Source organism: Daktulosphaira vitifoliae, unplaced genomic scaffold (assembly GCF_025091365.1).
Source record: "Daktulosphaira vitifoliae isolate Bord-2020 unplaced genomic scaffold, ASM2509136v1 Scaffold_3, whole genome shotgun sequence".
Lineage (NCBI taxonomy): Eukaryota > Metazoa > Arthropoda > Insecta > Hemiptera > Phylloxeridae > Daktulosphaira > Daktulosphaira vitifoliae.
The window spans coordinates 25,725,234-25,752,629 of NW_026099574.1; the positions used below are offsets into that span (position 1 = coordinate 25,725,234).

General features: G+C 28.9%; 2 protein-coding genes across 15 annotated transcripts in view; one reads left to right on the plus strand and one right to left on the minus strand.

The window, feature by feature from the left end:
• The first annotated feature begins 93 nt into the window (after nt 1-93).
• On the plus strand, nt 94-2,401 carry LOC126901066 (ABC transporter F family member 4). The gene is made up of 5 exons (XM_050677266.1): nt 94-407; nt 1,445-1,537; nt 1,769-1,901; nt 1,970-2,178; nt 2,245-2,401. The coding sequence occupies exons 1-5, from the start codon at nt 324-326 to the stop codon at nt 2,317-2,319; spliced, it is 594 nt and encodes a 197-aa protein (XP_050533223.1). The 5' UTR covers nt 94-323; the 3' UTR covers nt 2,320-2,401.
• A 1,613-nt stretch (nt 2,402-4,014) lies between these two features.
• The window catches only part of LOC126901058 (basement membrane-specific heparan sulfate proteoglycan core protein-like), a 118,564-nt gene continuing 95,182 nt past the window's right edge, over nt 4,015-27,396 (minus strand). For 4 of the 14 annotated variants that reach the window (XM_050677199.1, XM_050677196.1, XM_050677197.1 and 1 more), the window contains 34 exons: nt 27,012-27,362; nt 25,307-25,452; nt 25,029-25,215; nt 24,756-24,874; nt 24,449-24,629; nt 24,340-24,366; nt 23,798-23,946; nt 23,599-23,725; nt 23,196-23,502; nt 20,041-20,185; nt 18,766-18,883; nt 18,362-18,542; nt 17,936-18,175; nt 17,547-17,842; nt 17,290-17,487; nt 16,905-17,071; nt 12,383-12,479; nt 12,184-12,293; nt 11,930-12,101; nt 11,054-11,188; nt 10,564-10,741; nt 10,399-10,499; nt 10,047-10,204; nt 9,278-9,830; nt 8,977-9,198; nt 8,753-8,915; nt 8,533-8,675; nt 8,214-8,470; nt 7,827-8,005; nt 7,606-7,745; nt 7,346-7,540; nt 7,037-7,267; nt 6,691-6,838; nt 6,144-6,478 (listed from right to left, as the gene is read on the minus strand). In XM_050677199.1, coding sequence (XP_050533156.1) covers nt 6,193-6,478; nt 6,691-6,838; nt 7,037-7,267; nt 7,346-7,540; nt 7,606-7,745; nt 7,827-8,005; nt 8,214-8,470; nt 8,533-8,675; nt 8,753-8,915; nt 8,977-9,198; nt 9,278-9,830; nt 10,047-10,204; nt 10,399-10,499; nt 10,564-10,741; nt 11,054-11,188; nt 11,930-12,101; nt 12,184-12,293; nt 12,383-12,479; nt 16,905-17,071; nt 17,290-17,487; nt 17,547-17,842; nt 17,936-18,175; nt 18,362-18,542; nt 18,766-18,883; nt 20,041-20,185; nt 23,196-23,502; nt 23,599-23,725; nt 23,798-23,946; nt 24,340-24,366; nt 24,449-24,629; nt 24,756-24,874; nt 25,029-25,215; nt 25,307-25,452; nt 27,012-27,362 — 6,407 coding nt within the window. In that variant the 3' untranslated portion in view covers nt 6,144-6,192. Of the gene's footprint in view, nt 4,616-6,142; nt 6,479-6,690; nt 6,839-7,036; nt 7,268-7,345; nt 7,541-7,605; nt 7,746-7,826; nt 8,006-8,213; nt 8,471-8,532; nt 8,676-8,752; nt 8,916-8,976; nt 9,199-9,277; nt 9,831-10,046; nt 10,205-10,398; nt 10,500-10,563; nt 10,742-11,053; nt 11,189-11,929; nt 12,102-12,183; nt 12,294-12,382; nt 12,480-16,904; nt 17,072-17,289; nt 17,488-17,546; nt 17,843-17,935; nt 18,176-18,361; nt 18,543-18,765; nt 18,884-18,951; nt 19,097-19,854; nt 19,973-20,040; nt 20,186-23,195; nt 23,503-23,598; nt 23,726-23,797; nt 23,947-24,339; nt 24,367-24,448; nt 24,630-24,755; nt 24,875-25,028; nt 25,216-25,306; nt 25,453-27,011; nt 27,363-27,396 lie in introns of those variants that run through there. The other 10 variants (XM_050677205.1, XM_050677204.1, XM_050677200.1 and 7 more) reach the window with 9 other exon arrangements.

A 27,396-nucleotide genomic window follows, 5' to 3' on the forward strand; every position in this document is an offset into this window, starting at 1 on the left:
ACGATATGGTGGGGGCCGGCTTCTAGAACGCTATCTCGTGTTAACTACTACGACCTCCGCATCGTTTTATTATTCGTTACAAGACCTATTCACACTCGTGTCCCGTAAACAAACAACGTCGTCTACGGCCGGTCTTGACTTTTTCATCAATCGGCATACCGTTTCATTTGTACTCTTAACGTGCTAAACATTTATTGCATAGTAAATTATACAGCGGCTCTATTTTGTGTATTTTTTGTTTACTTAATCGACTTGTGTTGAGGATAATCGCCTACGTAAGTTTGTGAAATCCACATAATATTGCCGCATTACACGTTAAAAATATGTCCGAAGTGGCCGCAGAAAATAACGTACCAGTCGTTGCAGTGGAACCTGTCGTTAACAACGGCACCGCTGAAATCAATCAAGTGAGTGCTTTTAATGTACATATTATTGTTGAGTATTATTTCAAAAAATATTTGGCGCGATACTTTGAGTTTGAGTGTTTCTACATGGTTTTGCCGCCAAAGTACTCGTGGATTATTATGGGCATCATTGTGGTTTTCGTGAGTGATATTCTAATTGCCTAATGTCGTCTCGCACAACATATTAACGGCCTTTACCTCCGACGTTACCATTACACCGGGATCGCTCCTGTAAAACGGTGGGTTTCTACCCCTCCACTCCTCGTACCATATCGCACGATTCATGCTATAGGTCGCCGCCATTATTGTACGTTTTGTGTATTTTGTTTTATTTGTTCGATACTATTGTTATTATGATAAATTTAATTATTTAACCTTCTTACATCACTTCAAGATTTTTCTAAAAGTAGTTCTTTTTTTTTTTTAGTTAAATTAGTCTATACCTTACTGTTTAATTGAGTAGCGTTGTTTCCGAATAACATATGTACATTATAGGATAAATATTGTGTCGCATTGAAAATTATTGTACACCGTGTATCACTGAATCCTGTGAGCATCTTGCTAATTGATACATTTCCCGCCAATTTTCTCTTTAAAATAAATTTCATTACAGAATCTAAAAAAAGGTTAGTTGTTTAATTCAGAGAAAATATTATTTATAAACAAGGAAAACTAGATACATACATTTTCTTGAATTTATTTTGAACATGAAGTAATGATAAAAAAAAAAGATTATTAATATACTTTTTTTTTTACATTTCTAAAAATTAAATTTTGCATTTATATATGAAATTAAAAAAAAATAATAATAATATTGATGTAGTATAATAATACGAGGTTTAAGATATTTTCAATGGAGTAGGTAATAGAATATAATTATAGATGTAAAAATTGTGTGGCATATCAAATAGTTTTATAATGTTAAAAAACTCAAGTTAATAAGTAAACGGATCAATTATGTTAGATATACATTAAAATTACTCATTGTACATCACTCTCTGGAGTTGTAATTTCTTTTTATCATGTACTTTATTTTTCAGGAGGGCGAAAAACGTGGACGTAAGAGAAATGCTGGTGGAAAACGATCTAATGCTTTAGATATTATTAATGCTGAAGCTGAATTAATTACAAAAGTATATAAATTATTGTTAATTAAAATTTAATTTTGTATATAAAAAAATTTTAAAAAAAAATTGAGAAAATATCCTACAGGGCACAATATTATTGCGCTTATATTATCTTTCACTTGATCAGCACTTCATTGATGATTTTAGAATAAATCTGAGTGTTAAATAATTTTTTTGTTTCTACAACTCTATATCTGTTTATTATTATAATATCAATTGAATATTATTATTATGTAGGGTCTTAAAAGTACTGAAGATGTTGATGGAAGAAGAACAACTAGGTCATCTACAAGAGGTTCCACTGCTGCATCAAAAGCTAAAAGTGATGCACCACCAGCAAAAAAAGAAAAGAAAGCCCCAACTGAAAAAGGTAAGATGCATAATCTTAACTAGATGTGAAATACAAATTACTGTTTTTTATTTATTAAATTTGTTCAGGTAAACGAGGGAGAAAACCCAAAGTAGTTGCTAAGGAAAGTGAAGAAGAAGAAGTTGTGTCTGCTGAAGAAAATGGTATTGCTGAAAATGACGAGCTAAAAGGTGACAAAGAAGGTAGCTCAACTGAGGAAGAAGTTGACTTAAAAACAGAAGAAAAAATAGTAGAAAATGGTAATGCATCTATTGAGGAAGAAAAAAAAGTTGAAGAGGTAATTTTCTAGAATTAGCAAAAAAAAAAAATTTTATTTAAAAAATTTAACATTTGTTTTCTTTAGAGCAAAGAATCAATTGCTGAAACTGAAAAGACTTCAGAAAAAATTGAAGAAAATAAAGATACCTCTGAATCATAAGATGTTAAATAATCAAATGCTGATATTTTAGTATTAAATTCTAAGTCTAGTACTAAGCAAAAAAATATAATACTTAACTTTATTCTGGTAGTTTTAATGATTTTGGTACAAGTTTTTTTTACATATTAATTTAGTGACTTCACAATTTTTTTTTTTAATATCACTGGTTCCTCTTCCTGGTATCCAGGTAATAACTTAATTTCTGGACAAATTTTATTTTCTTAACATTGCTCGTTTTTGGTACAAGATTCAATGTTGTTTGATAACTTAATTCCATAAATGTTATGTTACCATTTTGTATTGTCTAAAATGACAATATTACTGACTATCTCTTAATATCTGTTTTAGACTTATTAAATTACACTGTTAAACTTATTTACTTGTCTTTTATATTTGAATAATAGTAATAATCTTAATAATTAATTAATGAACTAAATTTATTGAATGTAAATTTTAGGAATAATTATTAAAAGTGTATTTTTTTCTATTATGCCTTTTATATTATATAATATATTCAATTATCACAATAGTCTAACAGAATCAAAATTAATGGTTTTTTTTAAAGAGCAATGAATTCAGAAGAATTGATAGTTTCATGTTGTCTTAGTCTTGATTTTTGTTTTAACTTACTAAATATTAGTATATTTTGCATAAAACAGAAACAAATTTTATGTGAGATTTAAGGGAAGATTTCCTACTAACTTCAAATATTTGATTAATGGTACTTTTGTAATTTTTTGTATGAAATTATTGACTGCGTATGATACGATACAAAGTTTTCCTTTTTATTATGTTAAAGTAAAATAAAAATTAGTTTTTATTGGTTCTAGTTACTAATAGCGTTTTGGCTCTAGTTTATGAAATAAGATCTATAATTAAGTATAATCTTTGTACAAATTTATTAATTTTTTCACTTAATTATCTGTAGTATTTTTTAAATTAAATATAAGGAGGGAAACGATTAAATGGGTATTGAGTGACATTAAACCTTTCTATCTTTAATTCTATTATTATGCAATTGCATGAGAAAGTGAATAGGTTCTATATAAAAGTATTTTAATCGTATAAATTCTTTGAGTGATAATAATAAACAAATGCTGGAAAATGAGTAAAGCTCGTTTTTTGATTTTAACACACTGGGTAAATGTGTGTTTCAAGTTTTCTGCCTTAATTTGTTATCCCTTTCACTTCTGATAAGTGCATATGTTTATTTTTTAGAGGATAATATAGTTAGTTTAATTATAATAATGTATAATTCTCAGTATTTTTTACATCAAGACATTTTTTTAGATTTGCTAATGAGATAAACAATTTTTGATAGTCCTTTCCGAATGGAAAATCATATTTTAGACATTTAATTAAAAATGTGCGCGAGTCTAAACCTTCACTTGCAATTGCGTCATATCGATATTTAAGTTGGTTGTATAGGCAATTATTTAATTTTGATATATATGTTTATGTGCATTAAATGCATGAAGACTCGAGAAAGATACTTTGTTATATATCAACTTTGCAACTGACGTTTTCAGTATCAAAAGTATGTCTTTGTTTTTTATTTAAATAGTTAAAAGTTTGAAGATGTTGATTTAAAACTAGGGTTTTTTTTTTAATATGAGTTTAAAAGATACTGTACGTAAGAAGAACATTTCAAAGGAGTTGATTATTGTTGCGGATAAAATTTACTAAAAACTAAACTAATTATTTAATTATCATTTTATTTTTTGTAATTTAAATATAAATTGGTAAATTACGCAAGTACAATTCTTACCGATTAAACGCATAGTTGCTTAAAGTAAAATACATAATAGTTAAGTTCTTAAATATATTTGATGCTGAGTCTTACGAACACATTTTTGGTTAATTTAAATTACTACGTGTAAATTTTATTTATAAATAAGTTTCTAAACATGAGGTAAATTAGATTTATTTTAAATAAAGTAAGTCATTATTTTTAGGTGCAAATTTAATACGAGTTTGACAGTGATACACTTTGAAAAATTAAAAATAATAAAAAAACTAACATTAGTACATAATATAGCAGACAAATATATAGCTAGCGATAAGTATTAATATTAATAGGCTTATTCTTACATCTATGATTTAGAGCTAGACATTAAAATACTAAAATAAGTGAAAGCAATTTTTTAACAAATTAATAAAACAACTGATTGATTTCTTAAATCAATAATGTATAAATTTTATGATAAAATGGTATTTTTTAAGCAGTAACTGCAGGAGGCTGTGACGTTGAAGTATTGCTTATTTTTTCTTGAGAATGAGATTGCTGGTGTCACTTCTAAAATATAATTAAAAACAAAATACAATTAAAAGTTGCAAATAATTTTTTTAATTGAAATCTTGTTTGGACTTGTGTATTCAAGTTAATTAAAATTAAAAAAATGAAATCATGCAATAATAATAAGATTTTATTTAGTTAAACCAAAAGATACTCAATATGCAAATGTGTTGTACTAATCAGCGATGACTAATGATTCCGTTATTATAGTTGAAGCCGCCTTATAATAATACAATTAATAAAAATAACAATTAGCAGTGTCGAATAATATAATTATACCTGGTTATATCATATATTACATATTACAATAATCAGTTTCAGTGGCTTAATCAAACATTTTTTACAGAGCAGAGAATATTATTTCATAAATATTTGAGTATCTTCTTTTATTTATCAAACAATTTTTTTACTGCATTGTAATCATTTTAGGGGGTTCATGTTACAGTTAGTACTTCAGAATTTTATAATCATAATATTTAAATATTTAACAATAATAAGAAATAATATATTTAAAGCAATTGTTAATTTAAATTTAAACATTTAGTAAGTACACCTTAAATTTACACATTTACACAAAGAAAAAAAAATTAATTCAAAGTAGTTGTCAAAATTTCTTATAATGGTTGGTTGATGATGTTGTATTTCACCATATTAAGGACAAAGGTATAAAATTGTACTATATTGGTATTTGTAAGTTTGAATGTAAATACTGGACTAGCATCTATTAAAACATAAATTCTCTTGAAACAAATTTCTTATACACTGGAATTGGTTACAAAAATTAAAAAAATGTATGAAATATTTAGTGTTCAAAAACTATAGAAACAAGTCGATTGTTACGATAAATGGAAATAAAAGACATTTTTTTCTAACTAAAATTCTTTATTTAAATATGTCTTAAGCAAGTAAAATTAAAACTATATTAAAAATATTATTAATTTAAAAAAACTAAAAAGTATTAAAAATATTTTTTAGGTTTTTTACTTAATTAATTAGCCACAAGTGATCAATTTTTATTATATGTCTTAAGCACATCTAGTTCATTCCACAATGGCCCCGATCCTGTGATGTCATACTCCTAAGCCATTGATTTATTATTGTTTTCATAATAAACATAAAAATTAACTTATGTTATGAAATATTTTAAGAAACAAGGTAGTGTGTTGTTTTGTTGCTAGTTATTATAAATAGTGTATGAAAACATACCACAACATGAAAATCAAAACGTCCTATCATATTCACAACGCCCATTAAAAATAACCTTTTGGTTAGCATGCTGTGTTGACTTTTATAGTAAAGGTTATTAATATTTTATTAAAAAAATTATTTCGATTGATTATATTCAATCAAATTTAAAATTAACAAGTTATATTAATATAGGCACTTTATTTAGTTTTTAACAGTATTGCATAGTAATTAATTATTATTATTTATTTTATTTACAAATAAATATATATTAAATTATAAAAAATCACAACCATTATTCAGTACCTAAAAAGTTAGGGTAAAAAACATATTTACTATGGTTAACAACATACATATTGCGTTACAAAACAACTTAATATATAATATATTTCTTATAAATCAGTCATTATTAGTGATAATAACAAAAATAACGTAGTTAACACGATTCTTATGCTAGGGTTATATACACAACAATTATTACTCTCATTATTATTATTATCATCATTAATATCATCAATGTTATTGTCGAGTCCAGAATATTCGGTCTCGTTAATTTCCACCCATGAGGGTGAGGTAGGAAATTGGTTTATTCGATATACCACGTCATATTTGTTTGTAGTAGTCCGAGTAAATACTAGCCAAGGCTTTCGTTTCAAATCATTTTTTTTATAAGAAAAGCTATTAGACGTCCAACAAATATAGCAGCATGTTAAAAAACATAGTTATTGTTAATTACACATAAATGATTAATAAAGCAAAGCATGTTTGAATATCAAAAATTATACGAAAAAGTTTACAAAAATCCGTAAAGAAAATTTAAGCGATTAAATTATTTTGTTTAGTTTTATTTACCTTATACCATTAGATATTAATTATGAATGCTTTTTTACCTGTTACACGAGGCGACATTTTTACCCGCTACTGCTTTCTGTCCGAGATTGACATATCCAGACTCTTGTATTCTCACATCGCTGATACATCCTTCAAATCCTCGTACTTGATGAACACTCAATGAAGATAAAGCTTCTGGTAATCCACCTGTATTAATAAATGTAAATAATACTTTGGTTAAAAAGTTACACATATTTTTCTAATAATAAACATTCTTGAATTAAAGAAATACGATTAAATTATATACCATGTTCATCATATAAAATAAATAATTTATGTAGGTATTAAATATTTTTCTATTAAAATTTAGCTATAAATGTATAACTTATTAAGTGGATAATTTACCAATGTATATTAATTCTGCAGAATTTAAAAGTTTTTCCAGTCCGTCGCTATGATCCTTTTCAGTTTCTGTTGTTTGTCTGTCTAATTCTATAGACCATTCAACGCCATTACCTCTCACCATTACTAAATGTGGTTCGTTGTCATTTACATGATGGCTTATTGATCGAATTGATGTTGTAGGTGCTAATATACCATTTACTTTGCGGTTAAATTCAACGTAACCATTGACCACTAAAAGTATATGTAATTAATAAAATTATAGTTGCATCCTTTAGAATAAATTTAATTTAAACAAAAAAGTTATTTTACCTGAAATAGATATATAATTTTCAATAATTCCTCTGTCGTTAGGCTCTTCTCCTTGCCAGTAAAGTAACCCGTTGGCAGATTCTGTGGTAAATGACAATGCTATAGAATGTTCTCCTTTATATTTTTCCAAAAGTGATTTGTCTAATTGAAGATAACTGTTGCTAGTAAAATTAGCAGTAGAGTCTAATGTGATCCCTAATTAAATTAAAAGAATTTTAAAAATACGTTTAATAAAAGCTAAATTTAATTATATTTCATACTTTCATCGCAAGTAGGTCCAGAGTATCCAAGAAGGCAGTCACATCTGTATGAGTTGGCATTGATGTCAGTGCACATACCGCCGTTGTGACATGGGTTTAGTATGGAACATAAATTTGCGTCGACATCACATCTTGGACCACTAAAAATAATATTAAAACAATGACATGTGTCAATTTTTTTTATTGTTATTGAAATATTTTTGTAGAAATTATTTATTTACCTAAATCCTTCTTCACATTGACAAGTGTAATCAAAATATTTAGTTTTAGAGCGGCAAAGTGCTGGGTTTCTACAACGATTGTTTAAACAAGCATCTCCTCGAATTGAAGAACAATCCTCAATGTTGGCAGAATCGACGGCTGAATTAATTATGTCTATGTCCATTCGAGAAATTTCAACCTATAAGTAAAGTTAGATTAAATTATTATTATTACTTAATAAGTTTTTGTTTATTTCGAAACAAGTTAGCGAAAACTATGAAAAATTAAAAAAAAAATCTTGTTTCCATGTAAAAGAATGTTACACCAGAACACATACCGATTAGTATATTTTTGCTATTATAAATCATTAAAATGTAATATTTTTGAGATATGTAATCAGTACTTACCATTTTAATACAACCTTTGAAGTTGGTATTGACTTCTACTTGAGGAGAAATTTTTACTTTGTGTGAATCGTAACCACCAATAAATAGATGAGTTTTTAATTCAAGAGGTAACATATTTCCGTTTTCAATAGATCTGATTGGTGTTTCATTATTGACAAATAATTTACTTTCCTGAGTTATTGAGTTACGAGTTATTGTTACTGTGTACCATTGTCCTACTTCTAATAGTTGGGCACTGCGTATCATTGATGTTATACCTATGAACAATAATAATTATGAATTATTTTAATCAACTAGAATATTTTCTACATTGACTTACCACTGACAGTATAACGGAATTCTATTTGTTGATTTTTAAGAGTAACAGCCATATATTGTCCTATTCCCTGGACATTCTGAGCAGCGTATAGAATTACACCATCGTCAAGAGTTGCTGGATTAATTTTTAATGTGACATTTAACCTATAGGACAAAAATGATTATATACTATTGATAATTTATTGGTTACTTAATGTACAATTGTAACAATAAACAATTACTTTTCTTGTGATGTTGGAGCTTGGTAAGCTAAGTATGACGAACCGGAAAAATATGGTTCGACAACTTCGACACTGCGTTCACATCTTTTTCCAATTGTGCCAATTTTACATTTGCATTCAATTTCATCTTGACCAGACAAACACTCTCCGAGTCCACAAATGCCTACAGTAATATATTTTCATTAATTATTTCTCAAACTAGGTTAAAACAAATAAAATCATACCTGGTGTACAGATTTCACGAGTGTATTCACAATATTCACCAGTAAATCCTGGTTGACAAATGCATGAATATGCTTGATTGGTTTCTTGAGCTTCTTGACATATACCTTGATTTAAGCAACGATTATTGGAGCAAACATCGCATGTGCCAAGACTATTTTTATCTACTGAATCTTTCATCAAATTGTAAACACGTTTTTCTGATTTAAAAGCACTAATACAACCTTAAAAAAAGTTAGTAAATGTTATAAGGCGCATTTAAGTTAAGGTATGCTTTGTAGTAATAAAAAATGTTATACTAACCGACGAATCCTGAATGGAACCCAGTTTCCTTGTGAATAGTTGAGAAGTCAGGTACACCACCGATGTAAAGAAGTTGTGATAAGTCCATTCCCTGGAATGTTCCAGGGCTGCTTCCTTGGTAAGGTCCACGACCGTCAATATACATAGTACCGTGTTTCTTTGATCGACTAAGCTGAGCAGTATGCCATTCACCAATGGTTACTGATTGGGATGCTCTTATAATTGCTGCACCAGATCCAACATCGAATCGGAATTCGGGTACACCATTATTCAGACCGAATGAGAAAAAGTCACCACCACCGCCAGATTTTTGACCATTATATAAAATCAAACCATCGCCTTGCTCGGGTTTAAAATGTACCTCTAGATTAAATTCTAAATAAGTATTTAATAAGGTTGGAAATGCCAAATAACTGTCACTGCCACGGAATGCAGGTACAATACCGGTTACAACAAGTACAACCGGTACGTCTATCCTAACATTATCATTAGATGCTGTACAGAGATATAACCCAGCACTTTTTTCTGTTACGTTGTACATAGTCAAGTTTCTCTGAAAATCAAGAATATGTGTTGTTACTTGAATAGATATATTTTAAAGATAATCAAATAAATTGATTTTATTTATAATAATTAGAAATACAATTCATCACAAAAATATTGTCCAAGAAAAATATATTTTATGAAATAGAGTAGTTAATCTTCGTCAATTCTACATTTATATGTATGTTTCTTTTTTTTAGAAATTACTGTAATAACATTGAATTACCTTGTCATAAATAGGTTCCATTTGAGGTCCAAATTTAGACCAAGAATATTCTACCGGGGATGTAAGATCTGTATTACACTCAACAACTACTGATCTACCATATGGTGCGTAGTTGGTATGAGCTATTGTATTAACCACACCACCGTCAGAGGATTGTTCTGTAAGATCATTTTTATTTTAATATAATAAATATATATTTTACAGAAATGTCTCTGAATAAACAACTTACAAAAACCGAAGTGCGATAAATATCCAAATCGGAGCGTTTTAATTTAAGAGTTAATAAAAATTATACCATGGATTATATATTTAAATTATATTTACATTAGTTTAAAATTAAAAAAAAACTTACGCGAAACCACCAACTCGTAGTCTTCAGTTTCAATGTTATTATTCAGATCACGTCTAGTACATCTGTATGTTCCACTATTTCCGGTTTTTACGTTGACAATTCTACAAAAAAAATAATTTTTTAAAAGAATTTTGACAAAAGTTTTTCTTGTAGTAATAAATATACCTTATTGTTGAGCCCATATTTTCAACGTTCTGTTCCATGTCGTCATTGACTTTAGCCCACGTTATTTCACTATATTCTCTGGGGGGAACACTATTTGGCGAGACACATTCAAGATTGAGCGTGTCACCAATATGTACAGGAGATTGGCTAGGCTTGATGTAAAGACCAGAGTTGCGACCTTTATATTTGTACATAAATGTAATAAACTTCATTAGACATTAACAATAAATTATTTTAACTTTGAATTTTGATTCAATAATCGTTTTATAAATTTTACCTGATAGTGTGGCGATCCATAAGGAAAGCAACAAAGCATGTAGTGCTTTCTTGATAGATTATAATATTTTTAAATAAATAATATGTTTATGGTGATCGCTGTATTTGTGAGCGTGCATAAAGTTAATTTGTATGAATTTGATGATCAAGAAAGCAAAATGCATGTTTATATGATAAGTAAGTACTAAAAACAGAAAAGTGTGGGGAAACAAACCGATTCTAGTACTGTTCTGGGAACATGATTCTTCTTCGTCCGAGTTGTCGGAACAGTCTTGTATACCATTGCAGTATTGTGACAAAAGAATGCAAACGCCATCCTTACACTGGAACTCATCAGGTAGACAAGATCCTGTGTTTTTGTTAACATAGACAATCACCAGCACCAAAAGCAAAAATCACAATAGAAGGTGACAAAACCGTGCATGAAGTAAGAAAATAATAAAATAAAAATACTATTAAATAGTTAAAAAAAAATAGACATTAAAAAATAAAATAACTTAGAATAATAAATGTTTTATGTCAATGGCATTTAAAATAGTGACTGAGATGTGATAGTGTTACTTAAATATTTAGTAAAATAAATTACTACAACACATCATTAATTTTTTTGTAAGTATATCAACTTATGTTTGTATGTAAAAAGCTAAAAAATGAAATTAGAATATTAAAGTGTAATAGATAAAAAAGCATTTATTGACGTAATACATTAGGCTGTGAAATGATTAAATGTGATTGTCTAATAAATGTTTAATACATTATTGTTATCATTACGACAAAAAATAATTATAAACTGTCAAATAGATATATAATTATATATTAAAAAAAATAAATAAATTAAAAGCTTAGAATAATTAAAGTGAAATTACAACGTTTACAAGATTAACTACATAAAATGTAAAGGCTGTGGACAAAGTCCAAATCGCCCAACTAAATCATAAAGTTTAACATCTATTCTTATATGAATTATAACATTAAACACAAATTGGAATGAACGAGCATGCCTTATGACGTGTATAATGCTATTTGATAAATACTAGTTTATGTATTAATGTATACAACGAATATAATGGTACGATACTAGATCACTTACGGAGCACTTGTAAATCTATATAGTCTTTTCCAACGCCATTTGGAGTTTCAACTGTGCATACATATCGATCAGTATCTTCATATTTTAAGTTCGTCAAAACTAAAGTATTTCCAAACATTTGACTTTCGCTTGGTAGAGGTGATCGGTAACGATTCCATTTTACTGTGTATTGCTTTGATAAAGAATAATCATATAGTATATCATCCACTATAATAACAATTTTTAGTTTGTATTAAGCTAATTGAGAAACTTACTTCGTATGATTGTGGAACAGTACATCGAAGGTGAATGGAAGTTCCTTCATAGGCTTTTTGATTATGTTCAGAAGCCTTGATGAGTTGAGCTGGAATATCTCTTGAGTGATCTAATGAAAATTACATGTAAAAATAATAAAAATTATTTTATAATAAAATAAATATCATCGAACTAAATTTTTAGAATATTTCTATTTACCGTTAACTAAAACTTCAGCAACAGATTCAGCACTACCAAAATCATTAATAGCAGTACACAAATATCTACCAGCATCTTGTTCTGTGATACCGTTGAACTAAAATATACAAATTTTAACTTAAATATATTCATACTCGCAATTTAAATTACTTAAGACACCCATAATTTTTTTTTTTATAATTTTCAACAGTAGTATAAAAATTAAATCCTAATGAAGATTATTTTAATTTTATGTGCTAAACAATTAAATCATTAAGGTCCCTTGAAAGTGGTATCCTGACACTTTTAGTAAAGTTTACAATAAGACATTATTTATTTCGAAGTTTAATCATACGATTTATTTATGGTATATGATACGTTCATTCTTAATTTTTAAAAATATTTAATAGATAAATATTTTGAAACTGAATTATCTACAACAATCAAGTTTCAATGCTATAATACTACTTGTATGTATTTTATTATCATTTTGACAATAATATTTAGTTTTTTTAAATATATATAGAGTGTTTAGTAAGTAAGGAAACGGGTTTCTATCGTTCTCATCATTGTTTACAACAATTCATCTGTTTCCTTATTTATTGAACATTCTGTATAACTATTATTTAGATTAATACTATTCTAAAATTATTATTAGGTAATAATATTTATAATTTTGTTACATCTATATTTATTTTTGTATTAACTATATATCATATACAGTGGCGGTTTGTGGGTGCTGATGGTGAGGATGCGACTTTAAATATAATACCGCTAGTCATAGGTAAAAAAAATTGTCAAATAAAATAAAATAATTATAAAAGCGATTATGCTATTATAACAACCCATAACGACCACCAATTAATTCTAAAAACAAATTACCCAATATAGTAATACACTAATATTTTACCGTATGGACTACATTGCTGGTCGTCCGAACACTTTTCGTGTGTATACGTACTCGCATATATTGAAAGAAACAACTTTAATGTTCGCACACGACAAATGTATTATAACTATTTTACTATTTAAAAATTTGCATTTTTAATAAAAATGTAGAATTAAGAATAAACAATAAATTTTCTTTTTTTAATTTATTTTAGTAAGGTGTGCAATCGTCCCGCATGGAGTACATTAAGTGGTAATGGGCGTGACAACCCCGCGGATCCCAGTTTTTGGCGTAGGGAAGATGGCAATCCCACCGTCCAGTATAATAACATTATACTGCAACAGATATTTTCCTCAGAATCCACAGAAAACTTACAAGTCTTAGGATCGAAGAAAAATAACAAGTGGTTTAATAAATAATGTCACAAAGAAATCGAGGAGCGCACCCTATGTAGGATTAACGTGTTACAAAACGCTACCCAGGAGAAAATATATGCCTATAAAAATGCAAGATCGTAAGCAGGTAAAATATTAAGACAGAGTAAAAGATTAACAGAAAAGAAACTGATCGAATTATACAAGAGGAATCCGAGATTATTTTTTGAGAAATGCAAATATGCGAAAGAAGGTTATAAAGCAAGATCGTCAATAATAAAGGTCGATCAAGGAAACCTCATAATAAACACTAAAAAAATTTTAAATAATGTGCAAGATAACATCACACCTTATGAAAAAATAATCTACCATACAGAGGAGCTAAGAATCACAGTACCTAGATTGGATGAAGTTAAAACTGTAAAATACTTTAAAAAATAATAAAACCCCTGGCGAGGACAATATAAATTTAGAGTTAATAAAAGTGGCGGGCAAACAATTAACAACTGAAATATATAAACTAATCTATAATGTATGGAGTATGACAGTTGTCTGTCCGATCTTCAAGATGGGAGACCCGGCGTAAGTCGAAATTTACCGAGGAATCTCCCTCTTGGACACAAGCTACAAGGTTTTGTCTCTGACTATCCTCAGTATACTAGAGAAATATGCAACTGATATTATAGAAGAATACCATAGTGGATTTATAAGACGAAATTCAACTACAAACCATATATTTACTATTCGACAAATTATGGAAAAATACTATGAATACAATAATAAACTCTATATGATTTTCGTTGATATCAACCAAGCTTACGACAGCATAAATAGAGATCAATTATGGATTGCTTTGACGAATCTAGGTATTTCGAATAAATTTATAAGAATGATTAACATAAGCAACTCCAACACACTATGCAAAATCTCGAAGTAAAATTAGGGATAAAGCAGGGAGATACCCTCTCTCCCATATTTTTTAATCTTTATCTTGAAAAAGTCGTTAGATATATAGGGGAAGACCGAGTAATGGAGCTTAATGAAAATGCGGATGACGTTAGCATATTAGGAAATAGTCGCCAGGAGGTTGTACACACAATTGAAAAATTAATAGCATCCAGTCGAAATATAAGCTTTATAATTAATGAAACAATAACAAAATACATTCAAAAGGCACGCCACACGCTTATTAAGAACGATTTGGTGGTCAGACCATACACGTTTGAACAGTTCGATCTTCTTCTTCTTCCTCGCCTTAATCCCAACTACTTGGGGTCGGCCACCCTTATCCTAAACTTTCACTTGACAAGATCTCCCACATCATCTACGCTCACATCAGCTGTCCTCCATCACTATAGAGAATAAGTAAGGGTTTAAAGCAGAACCTTGGTGCTATCCTACTCTTACCCGAAAACCTTCTGATACTCCTCCTACGCTTTTTACCCTGGTACAAGGGCCATCATACATATCTTCTATTATATAAATGTACCTTTTCGGGACTCCTTTTCTCATTAATGCCCAATTTAGAACCTCTCTTGGTACTCTATCATACGCTTTCTCCAAATTTATAAATACCATACAAAGCTTTTTCTTTTTTTCCCTTAACTATTCTATTAGTTGCCTCACACAAAATACTGGCTCTATTGTTGACTTACCAGTCATAAATCCAAACTGGTTTTTAGATACCGATGTCTCAATTCTTATTCTCTTATCTATTACCTTGTTACGTCGCTATTTAGGGGTTTAACCTAAATGCCCGTCGACAGTATTCTAAGGGACCAACGGGGGATAGCTGGCTAGGCTATATCTACCTTAGGTACTGAAGTTTCCTATTTAATTTATATTCCCTTAGAGGAACTACCAAGGGTCGCACTACAATATATATATATAACACTTTAGGTTAACAACGATATAAATAAATATTTATTAAGCAATTGAAATATTAAATGGATAATACAACCTGCTGGACACCTAGAGATGATTAATCCAACAGGGAGCTGACGGCCACACACACACACACTATAATATACGGGGTAGCGAAGTTAAGTTAATTATCAGGCAAAAGTAGTGATCGCGAAGATGGTAAAATGTCAACTGTCGATAGGGATATCTTATTATGGCACATTGGCCGTGAATTGCAAAAAGTGTTTATGTGTGCAGTCCGCACTCCTGTTAGTATTGCTGTATGTCACTGTGTTATATATATATATATATATATGTCTATTAAACGGTACAACGATGTTATGGGAGACAGAGATATGGGCTCATGCAAATGTGATCGTATCAACCTTTTCCCAAATTTTCATACTATGACTCATAAGCTTTATGCCTCTATAATTTCCACACTCCTGTATGTCACCTTTACCTTTAAATATCAACACCACAATACTATTCCTCCATTAATTTGGTATTTTCCTTTCTAATAAGATTTTATTTAAAAGTTCCTTCAACCACCTTATGCCAACACCGCCTAATATTTTCCATACTTCAACTGGCCTTGATCTGGTCCCACTGCTTTATTCTTTTTCATTGATGCCACAGCCTCCGATACCTCTTTCTCAATAGTTAAATCTACCAGTCCCTCCCATGTTTGAACAGTTCGATGACTTTAAATATTTAGGAGTGAATATCAATCATATAAACGATATGAACAATGAAATTAAACTTAGGATAAACTCGACGAATTGTGCATATTTCTCACTGAATAAACTGTTAAGTTCAAGAATGCTATCATGGGCAATAAAGGAAAAATTGTACTTAGTTTACTTACGCCTAATAGTGGCATAAGCCTGTGAGACGTGGTCGAACACTCAAGGGAATGAGAAGAAGCTTCTTATCTTCGAGGGGAAAATGCTGAGGAAAATATACGGGCCTGTGAGAAATTAATTAATTGAAGATTATGAAATGAGAAAAAACACCAATTTGGGTACGCTATATAATAAGCCAAATATTATATTATTCCTAAAAGCCAGGCGTCTGTAATGCGTCGGTCATGTGTGGCGAGCCGAGGGAAGCATAATCTGAAAAGTACTGATAAATAATCCAACTGGCAAGCGCTCCAAGGGAAGTCCTCGGCAACGATGGCGGGATAGAGTCAATACAGATATAAGAGGGGTCGACGGAACAGCAAGCTTCGAGTCTGCTATTGACCATGACAGCTGAAGGGGATTATTAGAAGCTGCAAAAGGCCTTAATGGCCCTTAAAGCAAAAAAAAGGGTGTGCGATCGTTTCGTCATCCAAGCTACCACTGATCATATAGTTCAAAGTATACAATCTTACCCTAAGATATTGTCCACTTGTTTGTACGGTTGGTGGTAAATTTTGACTTGATAGTCTTGACCAAGTAATAGAAATTGGTTGATCACCTTCAGCACTACAAATAATCTGAGCGTTATCTCCACGTTTTACTATTTGTCTCGTCGGATTTAAAATAATTCTCGGTGGTTCTGAAATGAATTCAAATAAACGAAGAGTTATAAATGTAACAAAAAAGTTTTAGTAGCTGGTGATCGAGTATAAAAAATTAAATTCTCATTTGTTAAATTAATAGTTTTTACCTCCAGTAACACAAATTGCATTTTTGTCTGTTAGCATGATAAAATCACAATATTTATACAAAAAAATTAGAAATGTTATTAAAATTTAAAATAAAGAAAGCATTTACCAACAATTTTCAGTAATACTGGTCTTCTAAAGACAATACCACCTCCGCCTGTTGCTATACCAATACAGTTATACTGGCCTTGATCTGATTTTTGTACGTTTCTTAATACGAGAATATTATCGTATCTATCATGTTCTTCTGGCAACGGAACTCCATCATCTCTTTCCCATGTTAAAGTTATACGATCCCTAGATGTTCCTGTATATATATTTGAATGAGTTAAGTAAAATTGACAATAAAAGTATGCATTCACTTACCAGCATTACAAGTTAAAACTGCTCTGGTTCCAACAACATATACAAGGTCTTCATCCGGTTTTGTGTAAGGAGGAATTGAAGGGTCTTCAATGGGAGGTATATCTCCTCTATCTGGGCCTTTGGGTCCATTACCTTCTGTTATACCATTATAGTCTTCAGAAATAGTAAGTTGTAAACGTTCTTCGGTAGTACCAGCATTGTTTTGAGCTATACAAGAGTATATACCAGAATCTGATAGTTGTGCACTTTTTATTTCATAAACGGCATTATTCACTTGTATAGGTACAGAAGATCTACTGACAAAATAATAGACATATAATTAAAATTATTGATATAAATATACTGGCGCACAAAAATTATTGAAGTGTTGTAATACAAAATGAACATACGGCGCTGAAAAAGTAACTGGATCTAATTTTGTCCACGTGACACTTGGCGGTGGGCTTCCTGTGGCCAAACACTCCAGTCTTATAGGTTTTCCTGGCATCATCGTAACTTCACTTGATGGCATTAAAATAATTTTTGGTTCAGACTGTACTTCTAGAACGGCTGTTGCTGAAGTCATGCCAGCGTTATTAGAGGCTTCGCATATGTATTCTCCTGCACTCGAAGCTTCCATTCCAATAAATCTGATAAAAAAGACCGAAGTTAGATTTACTTAAAATGTTTTCAGATGTATCTATGTATTCAGTTAAGTACTGAAATTTCGGACTCATTGCAGAGTTCATTTTCAAAGATATGTTCAAGGTTGTAACTATATTGTCAGATTTGTTAGAAGTTAGTTTGATATGGTATTCCAGTATATAATATATTACCTTAAAACTCCACCTTGTATAATTTCTGCTTGACTGGGTAAGCTTTGACCGTTTCGTCTAGTCCATTTTACTTCAGGTGTCGGTATACCACCAGTGACGCGACATTGAAACAAAACGTTTTCACCAATAGTTACTGTTTGCTTAGAGTTTGGGTATAATTCGATAACAGGGGGTTCTCTTCCTAAAAATTAAAAAATCCATTATTTTATGTTTAGATTTAGCTAAATTTAAAATAACTAATGTTGATACAATTATACTCATCTTATACATATTTATATTGTGATTAAATAGTTTAAGTCAAGATAATTTAATACAATTTAATTTGACCAATTATCCGAGAATAGTTATATTCATATTATTAATATACATTATTAGTATATACATTAGTATTAACTAATACTTACGTTCAATATCGAGGACAGCAGATGCTTGTGCTGCTCCAGCTTCATTTGATGCTTTGCACATGTATATACCACGATCTTTAATTTGTGCAGATGGAATTTTTAGAGACGATCCGATAATCTATTGATGTATAGCAAAACGTTAAGGATAATTTAGATAAATTAAATCCAATGATGTAAAATACTGACTTGAGCGTAAGACGGCAATTCTTCATGAATTTTAATCCATTCTATTTTGATGTTAGGATCAGAAGTAGAGAAGCACCGGAACTCAGCAGAAGTACCTTGTGCAACCATTTGTTTTTCTGGATCAATTCGCAAGTTTGGTGGATTTCTACATTAAATAAAAATAAAAAATTTTAAATTAACCATTATTCTTAGCTTTGATGCGAAGCTGAGAAGGTATTAATTTTACTATCATGTGTTTTTTTTTGTGTCTGTTACCACTTTTTCTCAGCTCTCACTGGACGGATTTCTTTCAACGATACGTCAAAAAATCACAACTCGTATCTAGTCGAAGACATTATTACCCTCAAATATTGAAAAAATTTCCCTCGTTCCCCGTAAATGGAGGAAATCTTCAAAAAAATTACAAATTTAAAAATCTCTAATTTTTGATATATTTTCAATTTTTTTTTTCTTAAAACTGTCATAACTTTTTCAAAAATTACCAAATCAATATAATTTTTGTTTTATAAATCTGACCCTTAACCTGCCCACAAGGGGGGATTTAAAATGACAACTTTTTCACAAAAAATTAACTTTTTCAACTTAACTTTTGAAAATGTTCCGGAAGGTCTGACACTTTTATATATATCTTAAATTAAAGCTAATGTAATATACTTTATTATGCAAAAAAAAAATTTCGGACTTTATTTTATCTTCACGTTGAAAATTGCTACCGAATGCTATCTCTGTGTGAAAATTTTCGATTTTGTATTTTACATTTTTAACTTTATTATGCTATAACTTTTTGAAAAATGTATGGATCAGTACNACCAATTTAATTTAATACCAATTATCCGAGAATAGTTATATTCATATTATTAATATACATTATTAGTATATACATTAGTATTAACTAATACTTACGTTCAATATCGAGGACAGCAGATGCTTGTGCTGCTCCAGCTTCATTTGATGCTTTGCACATGTATATACCACGATCTTTAATTTGTGCAGATGGAATTTTTAGAGACGATCCGATAATCTATTGATGTATAGCAAAACGTTAAGGATAATTTAGATAAATTAAATCCAATGATGTAAAATACTGACTTGAGCGTAAGACGGCAATTCTTCATGAATTTTAATCCATTCTATTTTGATGTTAGGATCAGAAGTAGAGAAGCACCGGAACTCAGCAGAAGTACCTTGTGCAACCATTTGTTTTTCTGGATCAATTCGCAAGTTTGGTGGATTTCTACATTAAATAAAAATAAAAAATTTTAAATTAACCATTATTCTTAGCTTTGATGCGAAGCTGAGAAGGTATTAATTTTACTATCATGTGTTTTTTTTTGTGTCTGTTACCACTTTTTCTCAGCTCTCACTGGACGGATTTCTTTCAACGATACGTCAAAAAATCACAACTCGTATCTAGTCGAAGACATTATTACCCTCAAATATTGAAAAAATTTCCCTCGTTCCCCGTAAATGGAGGAAATCTTCAAAAAAATTACAAATTTAAAAATCTCTAATTTTTGATATATTTTCAATTTTTTTTTTCTTAAAACTGTCATAACTTTTTCAAAAATGACCAAATCAATATAATTTTTGTTTTATAAATCTGACCCTTTACCTGCCCACAAGGGGGGATTTAAAATGACAACTTTTTCACAAAAAATTAACTTTTTCAACTTAACTTTTGAAAATGTTCCGGAAGGTCTGACACTTTTATATATATCTTAAATTAAAGCTAATGTAATATACTTTAATTTGAAAAAAAAAAATTTGACCTCTGGACTTGTCTTCGTGGTGAAAGTTGACATCAAAGTTAATAAAAAATTACGATTTTTGTAAAATAATTTTTTTTTATATTTTTAACTTAATAATGCTCTAACTTTTTCAAAAATGAACATATCAATATAATTTTTTTTTATATAGATGCTTGATGTCTTTACTTATCATTTGGTATATTTTTTTTGTAAATCTGACACTTTATCTGCCCACAGGGGGGGATTTAAAATGACAACTTTTTCACAAAAAATTAACTTTTTCAACTTAACTTTTGAAAATGTTCCGGAAGGTCTGACACTTTTATATATATCTTAAATTAAAGCTAATGTAATGTACTTTAATTTGAAAAAAAAAAATTTGACCTCTGGACTTGTCTTCATGGTGAAAACGGCTACCGAATGCTATTTTCGTGTGAATATCTTTCTTAATTTTATTTTTTACATTTTTAACTTTATAATGCTATAACTTATTGAAAAGTGTATGGATCAACACAATTTTTTTATGAGAAATAATATATTTTAATAAACCCATTTTCATTTGACATACTTTATCTTTATCGAGATATTAANCTTTCATTCGTCATACTTTATCTTAATCAGGATACTAATAAGGAAATGGCAAATCATGTAGCTTTTGGAATAATCCACCAATTTTTTTAAATTAAACACTATTTACAGATTTGCATCGAAGCGTTTTTTATAATAGTGATTTTAATCACTATCAGATTAAATCTATACTGAAGAACTCAACTATATCACGTCCCCACTATGCTGCGACCCTACTATGCTGGGTTTTAGCTTCGATGCGAAGCGGAGAAGGTATTAATTTTACCATGATGTTTTTTTTTTTTTTGTGTCTGTTACCACTTTTTCTCAGCTCTCACCGAACGGATTTCTTTCAACGATACGTCAAAAGATCACAAATCGTATCTAGTCGAAGACATTACCCTTCAAAATTGAAAAAATTTCCCTCGTTCCCCGTAAATGGGGGAAACCTCCAAAAAAATTACAAATTTAAAAATCGCTAATTTTCGAAATTTTTTCAATTTTTTTTACTAAAAACTGCCGTAACTTTTTCAAAAATGAACATATCAATATAATTTTTTTTTATATAGATGCTTGATGTCTTTACCTATCATTTGGTATATTTTTTTTGTAAATCTGACACTTAACCTGCCCACAGGGGGGGATTTAAAATGACAACTTTTTCACAAAAAATTAACTTTTTCAACTTAACTTTTGAAAATGTTCCGGAAGGTCTGACACTTTTATATATATCTTAAATTAAAGCTAATGTAATATACTTTAATTTGAAAAAAAAAAATTTGACCTCTGGACTTGTCTTCGTGGTGAAAGTTGACATCAAAGTTAATAAAAAATTACGATTTTTGTAAAATAATTTTTTTTTATATTTTTAACTTAATAATGCTCTAACTTTTTCAAAAATGAACATATCAATATAATTTTTTTTTATATAGATGCTTGATGTCTTTACTTATCATTTGGTATATTTTTTTTGTAAATCTGACACTTAACCTGCCCACAGGGGGGGATTTAAAATGACAACTTTTTCACAAAAAATTAACTTTTTCAACTTAACTTTTGAAAATGTTCCGGAAGGTCTGACACTTTTATATATATCTTAAATTAAAGCTAATGTAATATACTTTATAATGGTAAAAAATATTTCGGACTTTATTTTATCTTCATGGTGAAAACAGACATCAAATTTAAAAAACACAAATACGATTTTTGTAAAAAAATTCTTTTTTATATTTTTAACTTTATAATGCTATAACTTTTTGAAAGATGTATGGATCAATATAATTTTTTTTTTATAGATGCATGATGTCTTTACCTATCATTTGGTATATATTTTTTTTATATCTGACCCTTTACCTGCCCACAGGGGGGGATTTAAAATGACAACTTTTTCACAAAAAATTAACTTTTTCAACTTAAATTTTGAAAGTGTTCCGGAAAGTCTGACACTTTTATATATATCTTAAATTAAAGCTAATGTAATTTACTTTATTATGCGAAAAAAAAATTTCGGACTTTATTTTATCTTCACGGTGAAAATGGCTACCGAATGCTATTATTATGTGAAAATTCTCGATTTTATTTTTTACATTTTTAACTTTATAATGCTATGACATATTGAAAAGTGTATGGATCAACATTATTTTTTTATGAGAAATAATATTTTTTAATAATCCCTTTTTCATTCGACATACTTTATCTTAATTAGGATATTAATAATGAACTAGCAGATCGTGTAGCTTTTGGAATAATCCACCAATTTTTTAAAATTAAACACTATCTAAAGATTTGCATCGAAGCGTTTTTTTTTTATAGTGATTTTAATCACTGTCAGATATCATTATACTTGATCCATCTATGCCACGTCACCACTGTGCCGCGACCCCGCTGTGCTGGGTTTTTTTTTAAATTATTATAACGATAATTTTTTACCTAGATTTTAATACATAAACTGAGGCTTCAATTTCAGATTCTATAGCACCGGTTCGTAATGAAATTGCTGAGCATATGTATGCTCCAGCATCGTTTTGTCGGAGATTACGTAAGATTAATTCCCCGCCTGTCTGTGCAGATCCATAGGGTAAAGGTTGATCACCAGGTCTACTCCATTTTAATACATATTGTGTTTCATCTGAAATTGTACATTGAAAACGTACTTCATCGCCTGGTCCTGAATATTGTGGTGGATTAATTGTAAGTGCTAATAACTCATTTGGTCCATTTGTACTTGTATCTGTACCTATATGTAAGATAAAATTGAAAAATTAAACAAACTATTCATTGATTAAACTTTTATTATTTATTAGTTGTAGATTTATGTGTTTTATTCAATTACGTATTATGTTTATTGATACTCTTTGAGAGTCAGTTTCATTATTATTGTTGGTAGCTCTACAGAAATATGTGCCTTGATCTGCTAGTTGAACAGCAGGAATACGTAATATACCATCCGAGGATGTATACTAGAAAATGAATAGTAAAATGGTATTTTTATTGTATGTTTATTGAATTTAATTGTATGTTTTTATGCTCACAGATGGGTTGAAGGGTTGATTTAATCCACGATACCACTCTATCTGAACATAACCTCCAGTAGACTGACATTTAAACTCTGCTGGTTGACCAATATATAACTCTAAATATCTTGGTGAGATAATAACTCTAGGTTTAGCCGGTATATTAGCTAAAAAAAAAGTTAATTACATCAAAATAAATCACAATAAAATGACAAATTATTATCATTAAGGCTATGATTTTAATGAAATTGTATTAATTTATAATATATAAATATAATATACTTAAACAAGAATAATTTATTATTATAATACAAGATTCATAATTAATTCAAATTGTAATCATGTAGAAAATATGTTATTTTGCTTGTTTAGATCTTTTATTTCCTTTAGAACTTGAATCTTTGGTTTAATATAAGGCTCAACTGCTTATTTTAAGTTTTTATAATTAAAAAAAAAATTAATGTAACATGCTTTGAATTCTTTTTTTTTTTAGAAATATATCATGATCTAAATTTGTGTTGCAAAAATTTGAATATGAAAAATAACATTGTAAAAATTACCAGGTGGATGAAAATCCTTACGCAATTCTATATCAATAGTTTAAAAAGTAGTTAGTTTATTTAAATAATAAATTGATATTTAAGAATGAATAAATATTTTGATAACTACCTCCAACAATAATATTTTTTTTTGAACTAACAGATGTAAATCCACTTGAAGCTGTGCAAACGAAATTTCCTGAATCATAATAATTGACATTAATTATTTGTAGTAATCCTTTGCCATTGTCGATAGCTCTATCTGATGGTAAAACCCCATCCTCTTTACTCCATTTAATGGTAATAGGTTCCTGAAAAATAATTATAAAATGGGTAATTAAAAAAAAATTATATTAAATATTAATTATTACTAATATTATTAATATTTGTAATAAATATTACGAAAAAAATATTTAATAAGAAACTGGTAAATATACTTGAGTCTTTTGTGATGTTGCAGTGCAGTATAATCTCACAGTACTTCCTAATTCAAGGTTTTCAATGGATGGTCCAGATATTGAAACATAGATGTTAGATGGATTTTCAGTAGTTTTGTCTATTTTTAATAATATTAAAAATCGATGTAATAATTAAAAATCGATTTTTTTTACATTTTTCATCTTTAATGTTAATTAACATTATTTGTAAAAGTTACTTCTTATAATGTTAAGTTATTGTATTAAGTCAAAATAATTTTATATCAAGTATACCTTCGAGTCGTTTCACATTTAAGATTTTTTTATCTGAAAATGATGAATATCCATCTGATGCTGTACATACATAAGTTCCAGCATCTGATGGTTCAACATTGACTAGTAGTAAGGAGCCAGTTCCGGAATCTTTTGAACGTCTTAGTGGAAGATAGCCGTTTTCTTTTGACCAAGTTATATTAACCGACTGTATGCATAGTATTTATTATAAATAAAATAATTTTTTTTATTAAAAAGCTTTATTAAAAAAAAATGTTATTTTTATGTTTATAATTTACCGCTGACCGACGAGATTGAGCTTTACAAACAAAGGTCACTGAACCTCCAATTTCCACTATTTCAAATGTAGGTTCGGATACTTGAACATAAATATCTGGAAGCGGTAACGGCGGCCTTGTTGGTGGTACTATTGATTGTCCAATATCTAAAAATTTGGTTTTAATTTTAAAATGCTTATTATTATTTATTTATTTATTTATATCCATGACACTTCATAATTGACAAATAGCATGAAAGAAAAAAATATCAGATATTAATTTATCCATATTAATATTATTGCGTGTTATAATAACTATTATTATAATTAAATTTTACATTGTTAGTATTATTAGTATGATTAGTAATGATCGTTTCCTTCTTAATCAAGTGAAAACTTTGGATAAATACAATATTAGTATTAACAGTATTAGAATATAGTATGTGTATTATATAGTTAAATAATTATAAACACTATACTATTTATTTATATCTATTACATTATTAAAATTTTCCTATTATATATAAATGTATACAGATGTATCCATAATTATTGTCAATTATATTCTAGTCAGTTAGAAACTTGGAGGTGTTATAGTAAGTTAAAAAAGTGTTGAATGACAAGAGGGGTCAAATTACTATCATGAGTTTTAGACCATTAAGTAATATGAAAAAGTACTTAAAATATTACTTATATCATTAAATTTACTTTTAAATTTAATTTAGTATCAATTAGAATAATAGTAAGTATAGAAATCTTAGGAGCAATTTGGAAAAGGGGAGCAGAAAAATTATATATATAATTAAATAAAAATAAATTTTAGTGAGCAGACGTTAAGTTTCTCCAAAAATTTTATTGAAATTGTGTCTATGATAGTATTGTAACTTTCCATAGAAAAAGAACCAACAATTATAACTTAGTGGTATAATTTCGGATGATACAAAGTTGAGGCTACTTTTTGGACAGGTTAACATCTCAAAAATTCCCGAATTAATTTTTGTTTTTCAATAAAAAAAAATCTTGGTTGATAAATAAAAAAAATTGGCGTATTAACTGAGGAGTCCGTGGGATTTAGGCCTCCTCGCCATGGACATAAAAGCATAATAGTAGAGGCAGTGAAATGGTAAATCTCCCCACTACTTTAAATTCTATAAAGCTTTCTGAACCGCATAATAAAGAAAATCTTGATCTTGAAAATAGAAGTTTATACTGTCGCTATTTACAAAAAGAAATATTGTATTTTTCTAAAAAAAAAATCAGTTCTATAATTTAAGACTAAATCTCTAATAAAATGACGTATTTATGGACGATGCTCGAGTCTTTCTTACAATGTATATAACCAGCAAATTTTTGATCAAAAATTTTACTTTTAGAAGGATTTTGAGTAAAAAAAAAACGGTTATAAAAAATCATTTTTACCACAATTTTATAAATCGTAACATTACGAAAAATAATTTTTAGCTTTTACCCCACCCGAAAATAATAATTTAACTTGAACTTAAAACATAATTAAAAAATTAAACGGTATACTGCTTTTAGCAGTATACTGTTCAATTTTGTTTTAGATATAAAATGGTTTTTATAAATTATGAATTTAATCTTTATCCGGTTAATATTTAAAGAATTCAATATTTGTGAAACTGAATAGAGAGCCCGAAAGACTTAACATTAATTAGCGTAATTACAGATTTCAAGAACCCAATATTGTTTATATTTGTCTAGAGCACCTGGACGTATAATGGTGGAAATTTGTCCTAATTGTAGCCCATCACTGTTTCGTATGCTACATATTACCATGGTCAAATATGACTTAATACGGACTGATACAACGCGTGAAGCGCCATTTGTAAAATTATTGTAAGGCCCGTACTGATTGTTGTCCAACACGACAGTGTTGGACACATCATCAGCGTATCGTTCTTCAATGTGTATTTCCATTGGCGTAGCACTTTTATAGCTACATGTAAAATTAACAATAGACCCTACGGGTTTCACAATAGTATTTGTTGGTATAAGCTTCAATTCAATACCTGATATCAACGTCAAACTACTCGAATTTGTTTCATTTATACTAGGTGCTGAAAGATAAAATAGTGCATTGTCTAAATACTT